Source organism: Chrysochloris asiatica, unplaced genomic scaffold (assembly GCF_000296735.1).
Source record: "Chrysochloris asiatica unplaced genomic scaffold, ChrAsi1.0 scaffold00014, whole genome shotgun sequence".
In the NCBI taxonomy this organism is placed as follows: Eukaryota; Metazoa; Chordata; class Mammalia; order Afrosoricida; family Chrysochloridae; genus Chrysochloris; species Chrysochloris asiatica.
Window position 1 is genome coordinate 6,209,039 of NW_006408532.1, and position 16,073 is coordinate 6,225,111.

The 16,073-nt window shown below is 41.9% G+C and overlaps 1 protein-coding gene across 1 annotated transcript; it reads left to right on the top strand.

The window, feature by feature from the left end:
- Positions 1–4,486: 4,486 nt before the first annotated feature.
- Positions 4,487–15,757, top strand: ZNF79 (zinc finger protein 79). The gene is made up of 2 exons (XM_006834972.1): positions 4,487–4,626; positions 14,827–15,757. The coding sequence occupies exons 1-2, from the start codon at positions 4,487–4,489 to the stop codon at positions 15,755–15,757; spliced, it is 1,071 nt and encodes a 356-aa protein (XP_006835035.1).
- Positions 15,758–16,073: the final 316 nt, after the last annotated feature.

Below are 16,073 nucleotides of genomic sequence, written 5' to 3' on the forward strand. Positions count from 1 at the left end.
AGGGGATTAAAACCAATGTAATGAAACAAGCTATATGAATTATTGAATGTGAAACTGATGATGTGCCCTGTAAACTTTCACACAATACACAAAAAAACCTTAAATTAAAAAAGAAAGAAAGACTCAACGGGCAAAATATTGAATGATGCAGAAAGCACCAAAGTAAGATGGAAGAAAGACACAGAGTCACTGTACCAAAAATAAATGGTTAATTTATTTTAACCACTTCAAGAGGAGTAAGGAGCTCCGGTAGCGTAGTGGTTACAAATCGGGCTGCGAACCGCAAGATCAGCAGTTCGAAACTACCACCTGTTCCGTGGGAGAAAGATGAGGCTTTCTGCGCCCGTAAAGATTTTACAGCCTCGAAAACCTTGTACTGGGTTGCTATGAGTTGGAACTGACTCCACAGCACATCACCACCACCACCATATGATCATGAACCAATGGTATTGAAGGAAGAAATAAAAGTTGTACTGAAGGCATTGGTGAAAAACATGGCTCCAGGAATTGATAGAATGCAAATTGAACTCTTTCAACAAACTGATGCAGCACTGGAGGCACTCATTCATCTATGCCAAGAAATATGGAAGACAGCAGCTACTTGACCATCCAATTGGAAAAAATCCCACTCCAAAGAAAGGTGACCCAATGGAATATGGAAATCATCGAACAATATCATTAATATCACACGCAAGTAAGGTTTTGCTGATGATGATACAAAAAGGGTTGCAACAGTACATCGACCGGGAACTGCCAGAAATTCAAGCCGGATTCAGAAGAGGACATGGAACTAGGACATTGTTGACAACAAATGGATCTTGGCTGAAAGCAGAGAATACCATAAAGATTTTTACTTGTGCTTTATTTACTATGCAAAGGGTTTCAACTGTGTGGATCATGACAAACTATGGATAATATTGTGAATAATGGCTACTCCAGAGCAATTAACTGTCCTCATGAGAAACCTGTATATAGATCAAGTGGCAGTGTTAGAACAAAAGGAGACACTAAATGGATTAAAATGAGGAAAAGTGTGTGTGCCAGGGTTGTATCCTTACACTTTAGTAATTCAATCTGTATGCTGAGCAAATAATCCAAGAAGCTGGATTATATGTAGGACGTGGCATCAGGATTGGAGGAAGGCTCATCAACAACCTGCCATATGCAGATGACACACCTTGCTTGCTCAAAGTGAAGAGGACTTGAAATACTGATGAAGATCAAAGACTACACTTCTCTTCAATATGGATTGCATCTCAATGTAAAGAAAACAAAATCCTCACAACTGGAGCAATAAATAACATCATAATAATTGGAGAAAAGATTGTAATTGTCAAAGACTTCATTTTGTATGGATTCACAATCAACATTCATGGAAGCAGCAGTCAGTAAATCAAATGACATATTGCATTAGGCAAATCTGCTGCAAAACTGTTTAAAGTGTTAAAGAGCAAAGATACCAGTTTGAGGGCTAAGGTGTGCCTGACCCAAGTCATGGTATTTTCAGTAGCATCATGAGCATGTGAAAGTCTGACAGTGAATAAAGGAGACCATAGAGGAACCAATGCACTTGAATTATGGTGTTGGAGAAGAATATTAAAAGTACCATGGACGGTCAGAAGAACAAATCTGTGTTGGAGAAGTGCAGTAAGAATACTCCTTAGAAGCCAGGATGGCAAGACTTTGTCTCTCATACTTCAGACATGTTATCAGGAGGGACCCTGGAGAAGAATAGCATGCTTGTAAAGTGGAGGGTCTAAGAAAAAGAGGAAGACCCCAGATGAGATGAATTGACACAGTAGCAGCAATGAGCTCAAACGTTAACAGTTGTGAGGATGGTGCAGGACTGGACAGTGTTTGGTTCTGTTGCTCACAGGGTCTCTGTGAGTCAGCACCTACTTGACAAGACCTAACAACAATACAACAATAGCATTGTTGTTAAGGGCTGAGTCATTTCTGACTCATAGAGACCCTGTATAGGATTTCCAAGGAGCAGTTGGTGAGTTTGAAACTCCAACCTTGCAGTTCAAACTGACTTTGTAGTCCAATGCTTATCCTACAGCGCCACACCAGGATTCTATATACATACACATTTTGCGTGTGTGTGTGTGTGTGTGTGTATATATATGTATGTTCAAACCCACCAGTCCACACCCTGGGAGAAAGATGTGGTAGTCTGCTTCCGTAAAGACTGCAGGCTTGGAAGCCCTATGAGACAGTTAGCTCTACTCTGTTCTATGTAGTTGCTATGAGTTGGAATTGATTCCATGATAGTAGCTTTGCTCTCGGTATTAATGCAGTGGTTAAGTGCTCAACTGGTAACCGAAACGTTGACAGTATGAGCCCACCAGCCATTCTGCCGGAGAAAGATGTGGCTGCCTGCTTCCATTAATTTTACAGTCTAGGAAACCCTGTAGGGTCGTTCTACTTTGTCCTCTAGGCTCGCTGTGAGTCGGAATTGATTCAACGTGAACAGAGTTTTTTTATTATTGGAAATTGAGGGAAGGTTTACAGAGCAGAACATCAGTTTTATATTCGGCAAGTCATACACTTTGCTTCATTATAAGATGGAAGTCCCTTCCAAGTACCATTAGTTAACAGTATTTACCTCTATTCGCTTTAACATTGCATTCCTTCCTGTGTCTCTCACTTACTTCATCTTTCCTCTGCTAACCAGCAACAGGTTCTTAAAACTTGCTTAGGGCAAGAGCCAGTTCCAGCTGACAGTTCTGTCTGTCCAGGAGCCCAGCCCTGCACCATCAGGCTCAAACCAGAGGCAGGTGCAACAGAAGCTGTGCTTTACTCTGCCCAAAAGAGAAATCTGACCCGCTTACTTGCCCTACCCTCCTGTTTCCCTTTCTTGCACGCTGCTGTCCCCTGTAACTTCCAGGTGAATCAGTGTGCAGCCTAAGGGGAGGTGTGCCTCCCAGTGGCCATGAGTAAAATTGCAACTGCTGGAGAGTGAAACTGCTGCTTCATGTGTCATCTCAAGACTAAGGCAGATGTTAGATGAAGAAAAGTCTGTGAGTCTAGAAGAAGGAAATGCATCACTCTGAGCTGCCTGCAGTACTGGTAGCATCGCCCATTATTCTTTCTCACCCTCCTCTTTGACTGTCCTGGGGACCATTTCTCTCCGACCCTGAGGATAGCTCCCAAGTAGCAGGAGCCTTATGGCGACAATAATAATCTTCAGGTTGCAAAGAGAGGAGGAGCTGGGCAAACAGCTTGGAGCCAAGGGCAGAAAGTGTCTTTTAAATAGAATACCAATGAAATATACATAAAAGAAACATTTATTTATTTTTAAAGAGACTGAGACTTCAAACTGGAGTCCTGGTGTGGCGCTGTGGGTTAATGCACTAGACTGCAGTCAGTTTGAACCGCAAGACTGGCAGTTCAAACTCACCAGCCGCTCCTTGGAAACCCTATACAGGGTCGCTATGGGTCAGAACCGACTAGAGCACTTCACAAGTCTTCAAACTGGCTCATTCTGGTTTGCTCCCCTGCTGAGAATTTGCTTTTCCATTCCAGATATACAGAAGCTATATTTTAACAAGATTCCCACGTGATTTTAGGGATCTTGTCAGGTTTCAAAGCCCTGGGCTAAAGCCAGAAACTCTTTGCTACCACCTTGTAGTCATTATGGGATTAGCATCAGCTGGCCTTGTTACACTGCCTCAGTTCTTGTGTCTGCCAGGATTGTTTGTTGTTAGGTTCAATCGAGTCAGTTTCAACTCATAACGAACCTATGCACAACGGAATGAAACACTGCCTAGTCCCTGCGCCATCCTCACAATTGTTACTCTCGAGCCCATTGCTGCTGCCTCTGTATCAATCCATCTCATTCAGGTCTTCCTCTTTTTCACTGATCCTCCATGTTACCAAGCATGATATACTTCTCCAGGGACTGGTCCCTCCTAGTAATATGTCTGAAGTATGAGAGAAGCAGCAGCAGCTAGTGAGCTTGAACCGCTAACCTTGAGGTTCAAGCCAACTTTGCAGTACAGCGACACACCAGGACTCCTAAAAATCTTTTGGGGGGATACAAACAAACCCATAACACAACTTTTATCAGCAATGATCAGTGTCTTACTACCTCACGGACTGACCACAGCCACAAAACCAAAAGATCCCTGCAACATACCGGATGGGCAACACCAACTAATTAGCCCACCAGGTCCAATATAGGTTTGAGACTGCGCTCTTGGAGTACAAAAAAAAAAAAACACTATTCCCAGGATCCGGCGCGGCACAGTCGCTTCCTGTTGCAGGGGCTCTAGCCATCACATTCCGGTGTACCTAGAATATATCTGCAACGAAGCATTATCGTAAATAGGTTCTGGAGGGAAAAAAGAACAGGAGGAAGTCTCTATACGAAGTATCGCCCAAAAGGGTGTGCGGATCACAAACCGTTGGGACAGAAAAAAAGCTTTGACGAGGAACTAAGCCTGGCAGAGACTTCTGGGAAATGGAGTTCTGCGAGGCTGCGATGAGGCACGTGCGCATGACCGGAAATACTGCTTTTCAAGGCGCGCCCTCTTTGGCGCGAGAGAATGTCTTGCAGTTTCTGAACATCGCTTGTTACCGGTCACTTTCTTTGGAAGCCCGGCAACGGCTTTTGCACCTGGGGTTCTGCTTATGCCTAGTCGGTGGTTGCACCACGGGCTCCCCAATCGACGTCTGGCTGTGACTGGGGAGACGGAGTGAAAGGCTGCTAGAGCTCCCAGGGTCCAGTACCGCCAGCACAGAGCGGGCCTCCGAGGGGAGAGGCGGGGAAGGAAGAAGCGTCCAGGAGGAGCAGACCTAGAGTCGAGGCTGGAGCTGCTGTGGAGCGACGGTGACGCCCAGACGTCTGCTGGGAGGCGGTAGCACGAGGTGGGTCCTAAATGCTGGTGGCGGGAGGTGAGGCGTGGTGGAGCGGTTTGCAGGCGATCAGGCTTCTTGTTCAGACTTGTTCATTAATACTGCTGTGTAACTCAGACACACATGGTTGGGGTTAACCTTTTAAAAAAAAAAGCTAATTTTAGGGCCAAAAATTTTCAAGGCGTCAGGCCTGGAATGTCCTTCCCCATATCCTGATCTGCCTGACGGAAGGATGACATTCGAGAGTAGGGAGAGTGGGCCCTGGGAAGGAAAATGAGGTGCCCAAGTCGCCTCTGTTGTTTCTCCCCTCCAGCACTGGAAGCAGCTAGGGATGCTTGGAAGCCCGCGACAGGAGTCCATGAGTTCCTCGGGAGTTTGAGGGCGGGTTCAGTCGTCAGACTGAAACCTGGGAAGCTTCAGGGGAGTCGTAATCTACCAGGTACCCGCTCATTCTCTCAAGTTTCGTCCTGAAGGAAAAGACAATCAATTACCGTTGTAATCACTAAGGATTGTAGATATCAGATAAAGTGAAAGCACCTTGAACGCCGTTACAGAAAACAAATGTGTTTATACTCTTCATCCGAGGCCAGTGCCGTCCTCACTGATCATGAAGTCTGTATTTGTTATTCTGTCATTCTTGAAAGGCAGTTTCACATCCAGCATTTGGTGTTGTCTTCCCCAGAGATCATGGAAAGCAGGTTGGGTGGTTATGATTTCCACAAGTTCGGTGGTTTAAGCTCACCAGCTGCTCCTTGGAAATCCTATACAGGATCGCTGTGGGTCGGAATCGACTACGGCACTTGACAGCAACAAAATAACAATAAGATACATTGTAATTGTTACGGGTTCAAGTCCCAAAGAAGGATGATGACCACTATAATGTCCTATTTCCAGAATTTTATTGGCACAACAGACAGCTATAGCCGGACGGCAGGGAGACAATAGCTTCTTCTAAGTCTGCCGTGTCGCAAGGAGCTGGCTGCTAGTTTATATAGGCTACATTTCTGGCTCAGGGTCTAGGGGCTGATCTAAAGGAATTTGCTGAAGCAGGGAGTACAGAAGCAAAAGTAGCAAGTTAGTTCGCTAAGAGGGAGACTAGATAACAGCTAACAGGTCAGGGCAACAAGGCTACAAATCAGTTTACATAGTTAGAATAACGAAACTATGTATCAGTTTGTTATGTGCCGTGGAGTCGGTTCCGACTCATAGTGACCCTACACAGGGTTTCCAAGGCTGTAAATCTTTACGGAAGCAGACCGCCTCATCTTTCTCCTGCGGAACCGCTGGCAGTTTCGAACTGCTGACCTTGCGTCTCGCAGCTACCAGAGCCATAGCTAGAATAAGGAGGCTGCAAATCAGTCACATTGGTACCAGGGTTCTTGAGGTACATCGTTAAGTTAATTACTTTAAGCCTGTGGACTGTAATCACACAATAAACACCATCTGTGAGACTTGTTGCTGCCCTATCTGCCTCAAAGCCAGGGGAGCTGTGATAGCTGTGGGAAATTCTGAGTTTTCAAGTAGCTCTATTGTTTCAGTAATTAGGTACAATAGTAACATAACATAAAGTATGTCCTAAGACCCAGTTCCCAGAGGTGTTTACGTTTTATCCCCGAGCTGTTTCTGAGGATTATTACCTCTATGATTTGTTATTACTATTGAGATATAATTTCTTCACCATTGCCTTCACCTTTTTAAAGCATACACCTCAGTGGTTTTTAGTATCATCACTAAACTGCAGTTATCACCACTCTTTAAATGCCATGTATCCATTATAATTGCATCTCATTCTTTCATCCCAGCCTGACAACCACTTTTTGTCTTGGATTGATTTGTATATTCCTGGACCTGTCATACAAATTAGAATCATAGAATATGTGGCCTTCATTCATTTTAATGGCTGAATATTTCATTGTATGGATAGGACTCATCTTGTTTATCTATTCCTCAGTTGACTGGCATTTGAGTTGCTTCCACTTTTTAGCTCTTCTGAATAATACTGTTATGTTGTGTGGACATGTCATTTTTCCTGAGTTGGTAAATGCCATCAAGTCAGATGTGATTCATAGCGAACCTATGTAGGGTTTCCAAGGAACAGCTATTGAGTTTGAATCACTGACTTTGCAGTCCATTGCTTATCCTACAGTGCCACACCAGGACTCCTTTTCTTGAGTATATACCTAGAAATAGAACCACGAGGTTTGAGCCCACCAGCTGCTCCACAGGAAAAAGATGAGACTTTCTGTTCCTGCAAAGATTTAAACCCTCAGAAACTGTATCATATAGTCATTATGAGTCAGAACTGACTAGACAGCGCTTAACATTGGTAATTCCATGTTTAACTTCTTGAGGCATTATATGAAAGGATGTTAGATTTTGTCAAGTGCTTTTTCTCATCTGTTGAGATGACTATGTGGTTGTTTTCCCTTTATTATACTGATTTATATTGAACCAATTTAGCATTTCTGGGATGAATCCCTCTTGGACGTTATCTCTTCTTTTGGTTAAGCATCTCCAAAGAACTATTATTACAGATTATAGGTAATTTTTGTAAACTGCGTATTTATGGACCATCTGCTTTACCTGCATTCTTTTAATCTTCACACATATCTACAAGGACCTGTTACCTGTCTTTACAAATGAGCTTTACAGAGGCTGTGTGATCTGCTAAGGGGCACACTGCTAGTAAGTGGCGGATGCAGGACAATTCAGTCCATTAAACTCTGACGCTTCTTTACTAGACCTGAGTTTGTTTTTTTTTTTTAGTTAGCAGAACTGAAACATTTTCATGGGCTTTCAGCCCTTGATCACAAAAATGTAGCTCCTTTCTTAGTCATTTGTAAATATAGTCTGCCTGTGTCTTTGAACCTGCAAAAAGTTCGTGGAAAAATTTCATTCTCTTCACTCCATCTTTCCACAAGCTTTTTGAATCCCATTGCATATGCCCTTTAAACCTCCTCTTCGTAATGAAAATGTGAGAGCTATTGGCACAGTAAACTGCTGGCATTTATGCCTAGCTGGTTTCTTTCTTTTCCTTCAGTGTTCCACTGGCGCTTCCACCTTTTATAAAAGTATAATTCATGTCCGCTAAAGAAAACTTGTAAAATATAGAACACAAAGGGGAAACCACCTTAATCACAGAGGTAACATTTATTTTCCCCAACTAGGTTTGCCCTGTTTTGTAACTTCCTTTTTCAAGTCTTGTTCCTGGTGGTAGCAGTACCCAAGCATCTTCTAGTTTTCCTGGTCTGAGTCATTGAGACTTAAGTCCATATGTTCCATTAGTTTGTTGATTCCAAGCATCTTCAGTTCTCATCACTCTTTTACACATAGAAAAAGACCAATGTTGTGTCACTGAGTCAGTTCTGACCCATAATGACCCTATATAGGGTTTCTGAGGAACCACTGATGAGCTTGACCCGCCGACCTTGCAATTCAAATGGCTTTCATTCTGGCACATTAACCCACAGCCATTCATTAGCTTACAAGATCCCAGCTGCTACTCACCAAAGTAGGATGTAGAACATTGTCTGTGGACTGTGTTATGCCAAATGACCATGGTGTCCAAGACTATGGTTCTGGGTCCCCAGGCCTAGCAACTCATTGTCTTAAGATGTTTGATAGTATTTATCCCACTCTTTCTCCCATTCTCATCCATCCTGTCTCTGCGCACAGAACACTGTTGTTCTAAGGTTGTATCACTATTTACCTCTATTCATCAGTCTTCTGCCAACCTCCCTCTTGCATATTGCCCTTTCCATTAGTGAGGTAATGTAGAGCACTTAGCATTTGAGGCTTCTTACATTCTGACCTCAGCCAGGATTCCTAGGCCTTCCACTCCCTCATCCTTCATCCCCTCAGCCCAGACCACCTTCAGTAAGGGCTTTCTTGACTTGGTGCTTTTGTTCATGGTGCCTCCCCACCTTGGACAGCCTTCCTTTGGTCCCTCAGGGTCAGCTCAGTGATTGCTTTCTGTAAGCTTTCCCAGTTACCCACCCTCTCTTCCCTGGACACACTAAAGGGGCTTCAAAAAGGCTGTGGAAAACAAAATGTTTCCACACACTTTTTAAATCCCTCTTCTATTATTCCAGTTGGTTGCTTATTCCTGGCTCTTAATGTACACAATATAACTGAGTTCATAGGAGTCTATTAAAGGTTCTGAAATTTTCATATTCCTTTATGTGCATTTACATGATTAGGCAATTTTTACCCCCTCCTGTTGGCTCTTAAACTCTGAAGCACATGGGTTTCTGCCCAATAATTTTTCATATTTGCTGCTTATATATGTGTAAAAGATCACTATCAGAGCCCTAGACCTGCCATCCATCTCCCTCAAAATGACCCTAGTCCCCTCAAATTTATCCCTGATCTAAGGCCACTAGCTGAGCTACATGTGCTTCTTGTTTCAGGGATCCATGTCCTCCAGCAGCATGATCCCAACTCAAGAGGGATGGAGACACCCAATCCCCTACCCCAAAGGACAGATATAAGGAGGAAATATCCAGGGACCTGGTCCTACTGGGTAAGGAAATGTTTTTAAAGATTCAGAATGTTTATTGCTACCTTACTCAATTCTGAAAATCTGGCACTTTTCCAAAACTCTACCTTCAACTTTGCATTAATCCACAGCACCACACCAAAAAGCTTAGCGAGCTCTAATTGACTGATGCACCTTTGTTCCCTAAGGAAAGGTCTGCGATCCCACCTGGCCCATAGGCAGTTTCATTTTGCTCTTCCTGAGGCAGCATCAGCCCCATTATCTAATTTCACAGTAGAGATATCCCTATCAGTTCCTCCAGGCTCAGTAGGCTTCCAGCTTCTTAGGTTAACTCCATTTAGAAATGTCTTCCCAAGACCTAGGAATCACTTATCAGCCCTATATATTGCTGTATCCCCTAGTGTGTGGTACCAAATAAGTGCATAATGATTTAAATGAATGACATAGAGGGTGCCTGCATCCACTCTGAGTTTTGGGCGGCTGTTGGAGCCCTGGTAAGGTGCTGCATGGTAAGCATTCCTCTGAAACCCTGTATGTGTAGAGCAGGGGTGGAAGTTTCCAACCCACAAGCTGTATAGGCCCATGAAATCATTTGCTCTGGCCCTACCAAGGCAACTGCAGTTCTATCACATTAGTGAATTGTTGGACCAAATATATAGCAGGCTCATTTTTAAAATTTTTTATGGAACTTTGCATGAAAGAGATCTGACCCTGCTATACAGGGTCACCAAGTCAGAACTAACTCAACGGCATGTAACATTTTATTTATACATAGTACAACTCTCTTAAGATCCATTTTTTCCTCTTTAATAGGGCTTCCAGTCTCCCAGCCTGGTTTGAACTCCCAGTTGGAACAGAGAGAAGAACCATGGACGCTGGAAGAAGGCTTAATAAGTACCTGTGGAGGTAAGTGAGCAAAGACTAAGCTAATGTGTCAAAAAAGCAAGCGTTTTTGAAGCACACGCTAGTACATTTGATAAACTCTATGAAGTTGGTGTTACCAGTATCCTTTTACAGGTCTAGAAATTAAAGCTGGGAAAGGTTAAGCCTCACATTCAAAAGGTGGTGATTTAAGATTTTAAATTCCAAGTGATTCCAAAGTGTGTCTCCCAGGGTGGGAGGTGTCTGTGGACACATGTGATGTCGCTGACCTCTAGAACACATCCCCTGCATTGGTTCACCTCTTTGGAGAGCTTAGGTACCTTTCTGTGGCCACATCTCCAGCTGTAATAAGATACCACCTTATCTTTTTAATTATTGTGCATTGAGTGAGGATCCAAAATTCAACAAATCACTTAGTTAACAGTTAACTTAGTACTTCTCTTCAGTTAACAGTTAACTTAGTACTTCTCTTCACTTTATTCATCTTTCATCTGCCAACCTGTCATGTTGTATATTGTCTGTCCCATCGCATAATTTAACTTGTGTCTATTCTACCCAGTGAATAATATTCCCTTCCTTCCCACCCATGGTAACCATCATAGAATGTTTCTTTTAGCACAAAAACCTTTTCTGAACTTTGTACAACAGTGGTCTTATATATTTGCCCTTTGTTTGGCTAATTTAATTCACCATAAAAGTCCACCAAGTTCATTCATGTTATGAGGTATTTTTTGCAGGTTCATTATCTTCAACATTGGTTAGTCATTCTGATGAGTATTTAGGTGCTGGGTTTTTCTTTTTGCTGTTGTGACAGTGAACATGGGGGTACATGTTGAGTCATGTCACCGCTCTCAGTTGTTTGTGGCTGTGTGTCTGTACCTAGTAGAGGGATTGTAAGATCTTATGGCATTTCTATTTCTATTTTCAACGTTTTGTTGGCTGCACCATTCCTAGTCTTCCCATACACCCTCCTCAGCTTATCTGGTTTTTAACTGGATTCTGCACCCTTTCTCTCTTTGCATGGTCTTGCCAGAACTTTCTAAATGGCTAATACTAAAAGCTCAAGAAAAACAAAAGGAATGGAAACCAAAGTTTCATCTAAGGTTCACAGCTTCATATCTCAGAGCTTTTGTGTGACCCCTATTGGGGACTCAGTAGTTCCTCCCCTGAACTTTGATGTCTTGAGAAAGCATCAGTTTAAACCACTTTTTTATATTTTCCTAAAAATATTAGAGCTTTATTTCTTAAGTTATTACTATTACTATTGCTGATAGAATTAATTAGAACAGAGTCTGTGGCTGATTTTCTGCATGGTTCTCCTTTCCATTTTTTTTTCTTTTTCAAACCTCTAAGCAACCTATGAGGTGTTAGCTCAGGCCCACTTCAACTCTGGTGGCACTTACCCTTTTGAAAAACTGCTTTTTACAAGGAACTTCACTAGTCTTTCAGAAACTTCCTTCTCTCAAGCACCACTTCCTCTCCAGCATGACAGGGCCTGTGTGAAACCTCATAAATTAGATATATTTTGCAACTAGGGGAGTAACTGCATTTTTCTGAGGAAGTTGCACAGGGGGGTTGTTCAAGATCCTAAAAAGGTTGCCTCTAAAGGTTTAAATCACATTATTAGAAACAGAAGTTGGGAAACTGTGCTCTGAAGCATTAGTGTAGGGAAGTAGAATTAGTGTGCCATATAAATGCATGAGACACATATAATATCTACAGGAAAAAAGCTTACCAACTTCTTGTTTATGATAGTGAAGAGAAGTAGGTTACGGTAACTTTTAAAGTAAATCTGGTTATTAGAGTAATTTACTGCTTCTGCTTAAAGACCCAGAAATGTCCTGGGGGTCATTGCTCCTCCATGGGCTGGTTTCAGGGTCCTCTGTGGCCTCACCCCCCTTCACATCCCACCCAGTGACAGACCCAGCCCTTTAAAGTGTAACTTTTGCCTCAGTGCTTACTTGGGAAGTTCTGTCAGGGATGCTGACATTTTACCAGGCCCAGCTGGTCTGTTTGAATGTTTCAGTCAACACAAAAACATTAAGCATTTGGTACATGCCTGATGCCTGGTGTTGTTTTTGTTACAACTGAATAAAGTAATTCCTGATTAGATCCTAGTTAAGAACATTTAAAAAACAAAAGACTAAATTAAATAATTTTAAATAGTAATGAAGGAGACCTGGTAGCATAGTACAAGATCAGCAGTTCAAATCCACTAGCCATTCCATGGAAGAAAGATACTTTCTGCTCCCATATATATAGCACACCAAGAGCAGGTAATGATGAATGCTGTGAAGAAAAGAAAGCAGGATAACTCAGGGCACAAAGCTGAATAATGGAACAGAGATGTAGGGAGGGGGAGATGGGGGCTATTTTAGATAAAACCTGAGATCTGAAAGAAGATTTGGGGCAGGGGGGACATTCTGAACCACAGTATGGGTGAGAATTAGTTTGGATTGTTAGGATCAGGAAACCTCTGTGACTCATGTGACCAAGGGGGAGAATGGAAGGCAGGGACTGACTGATCATATAGAACATTATGGATCACGGTGGTTGTTATGTGCCATGGAGTCAGTTCTGACTCATAGTGACCCTGTACAGGGTTTCCAAAGTTGTAAATCTTTTGGGAGTAGAAAGCCTCATCTTTCTCCTGCAGAGCAACTGTTAATTTTGAACTGCTGACCTTAACGTTCTCAGCCCGATTCATAATCACTATGCTACCAGATTTCCTTTTATGGATCATGGTAGGTGTTTACATTTCATTCACATAGGACAGTAAGAAGTTTTAAATCAGGGAAAGGGCAATATTTGGTTTTTGTTTTAAAGAGAACTCAGCAGACATATGGAGAATAGATTCTCAGGAAGGTCAGTTAGGAAGGTGTTATAGACATTCTAGTAAGAAATGATTGGTAAGAAGAGAGATTCAGGATATACTTTGGTGTTAAAGCCAATAAATAGGTATTCGTAATAATAAATTGAATGTATGTAGGAAAGAGTCATTAGGAATATCCCTAATTTTTTTGGCCTGAGCAGTTGGGTAAATGGGAAGGACTGACAATGATGCTGACTTAATGGGAGAAATCAATAGCTCTACTTTGGATATATTTTAAGTCATATATGATCAAATACCAGGTTACATAGATTGTTACCTAAGTGGATCAAGCATTAGTATGTATCTGCATAGTTCTGTAGGATGGTTTACAAAGAAGGATCAAAATAATACCAGTACCAGTCGCTGTTGCCTCCAACTCATGGTAGCCCCATGTGTCAGTCATACTAGAACTGTGCTTCATAAGGTCTTCAGTGGGTTTTTTTGTTTTGTTTTGTTTTTTTCAGCAAAATCTCCCAAGTCTTTCTAGGAACTGCTGGGTCAAGTTAAACCTCCATCCTTTTGGTTAGCTGCTGACCATTTGCACACTAAGGGATTTCCAAAAATCACGTACATTTATTATGCATCAGAACTGGTTCTGGGTCCTACCTCATCTCCACAATTACAGTGAGGGAGCTACTGAAATACCTCTGTTTCATACATGAAAAATCTGAGGCATAAGAAGAAATAAATTGTTCAAGGTAAGAGAGAGAGAGCTGAGATTTGAACCTAGGGAGAGCCCATGTGGAGATTCTGTGTAGAAAGACAAATACAAATACATGAACAGTAGGTATACAACTAATGTTTTCATTGTCTGTCTTTCCAGTCGTTTAAAAAAATCTTTTAAACAAATTATAGCATTCAAACTTCAAATGTGATAAAGTATGGCTTATACTTGCTAAATAATGTCCTTTAAATGGCTATACTATAGCCACTGTCAATCAACATTTAAGCATTTACAGTGATAGATGATCACCCAAATCTATACATCTTATAACTGGAATTCTGAAGTCAACATTTTAAAAGCTTGGTTGATAATATTACCACCAGACTGCCCCTTTAATATTGTTGTCCCAATGCCTACAATCACAACAGACACTATTACTTTAACATTTTAACTAAGTTAAGCTATCAGTCTTTTTAAGTCATTGTCCAAACGACACTAATGAGAACCAGAGTTTTGATGGGATGGTTCCCAGGAAAGAGTGTAAGATTACTCTTCCAAGAACAGGTTATTGTTGTTGTGAAGTGCCCTCGGAATTTCCTTAGAAATAGAAAAGGGGTGTTACATATCTGAGCTACAGGAAGATTAGGGTAAACTTCCTCTGCAGTTTAGTTAAGGGCTAAACAGATACATTCTGACAACTAGTGAATTTTGTTCATTCTTTCCTAGAATAGAAAAATATGGAATGCAACTTATATGAATCATCAAACTTGTCTATAAAAGTGTGTGACCAACTGTTGTTCTTTTTAGACTGGAATGTTTTATCTAACAAGTCACCACCAACCAGAGCAAGCCATTTCTGAAGAATCACTTCAAGACTCTAGTGTGGAGATCCCTGCTGGAGAGTCAGGCCATAAAAAGAGTGAATTGGAGAAGAGTATCAATCTGAGACCAGTCCTTTCTCCACAACAGAGTTCCAACAGAAGTGAGATCCCATAAATGTGAAACACACCCAAAGAGGTTCAATAATTCAGATATAATTAAGCCTCACAGAGCAAAACCATACATATGCAATGTATGTGGTAAAGCCTTCAATTACTGTTCATCCCTTTCTCAACAACAGAAGAGCCACACTGGGGAAAAGCCCTATGAGTGCAATGAATGTGGAAAAGCCTTCAGCCAGAGTTCATCTCTTATTCAGCATCAAAGGATTCACACTGGAGAGAAACCTTTTAAGTGTAGGGAATGTGGGAGAGCTTTCAGTCAGAATGCAAACCTCACAAAACACCAGCGAACTCACACTGGAGAAAAGCCCTACCAGTGCAATGAGTGTGGAAAGGCTTTCAGTGACTGTTCAGCCCTTGGTCAGCATCAAAGAATGCACACTGGAGAGAAACCCTACGAATGCAGTGACTGTGGAAAGGCCTTCCGTCACAGTGCCAATCTTACAAACCATCAAAGGACTCACACTGGGGAAAAGCCATATAAATGCAGTGAGTGTGAGAAGGCCTTCAGTTACTGTGCAGCATTTATTCAGCACCAGAGGATTCATACAGGAGAGAAACCCTACAAATGTAATGCATGTGGGAAGGCCTTTAGCCAGAGTGCAAACCTTATAAACCATCAGAGGACTCACACTGGAGAGAAACCCTACAAGTGCAGTGAGTGTGGGAAGGCCTTCAGCCAAAGTACAAATCTCATAATCCATCAAAAAACTCATACTGGAGAAAAACCATATAAATGTAATGAATGTGGGAAATTCTTCAGTTATAGTTTAGCCCTTATTCGACATCATATTATCCACACTGGAGAAAAACCTTATGAATGTAATGAGTGTGGGAAAGCATTTAACCAGAGTTCATCCCTTAGTCAGCACCAAAGAATTCACACTGGTATGAAATCCTATGAATGTAGTATGTGTGGGAAGGCCTTCAGGTGTAGCTCAGCTTTCATCAGACATCAGAGACTCCATATTGGAGAGTAACCAGGAACATGAAAAAGTAGAGAAAACTTCAGACATGTCTTTGTTGTTTGTAAAGTTCCACTGAGTCGTTTCCAAGGAGCAGTACCGCACTGACCTTGCAGAACTAGTAAAAGTGGGAACCTTACAGATAAATGTGTGAAAATACCTGCTATGTATGAGTCTACATGGCAGAGCCACGTGCAGAAGCTTACCTTTAATAAATGCATTTTACACGTTGCTTGTGAGAACTCACTGCTTTCAGTATACATCACAGAATTTAAGGAGTCTACCTCAAAGTCAAAAAAAAAAAAAAACTTTTAGCTTCTTAATTCAGTGT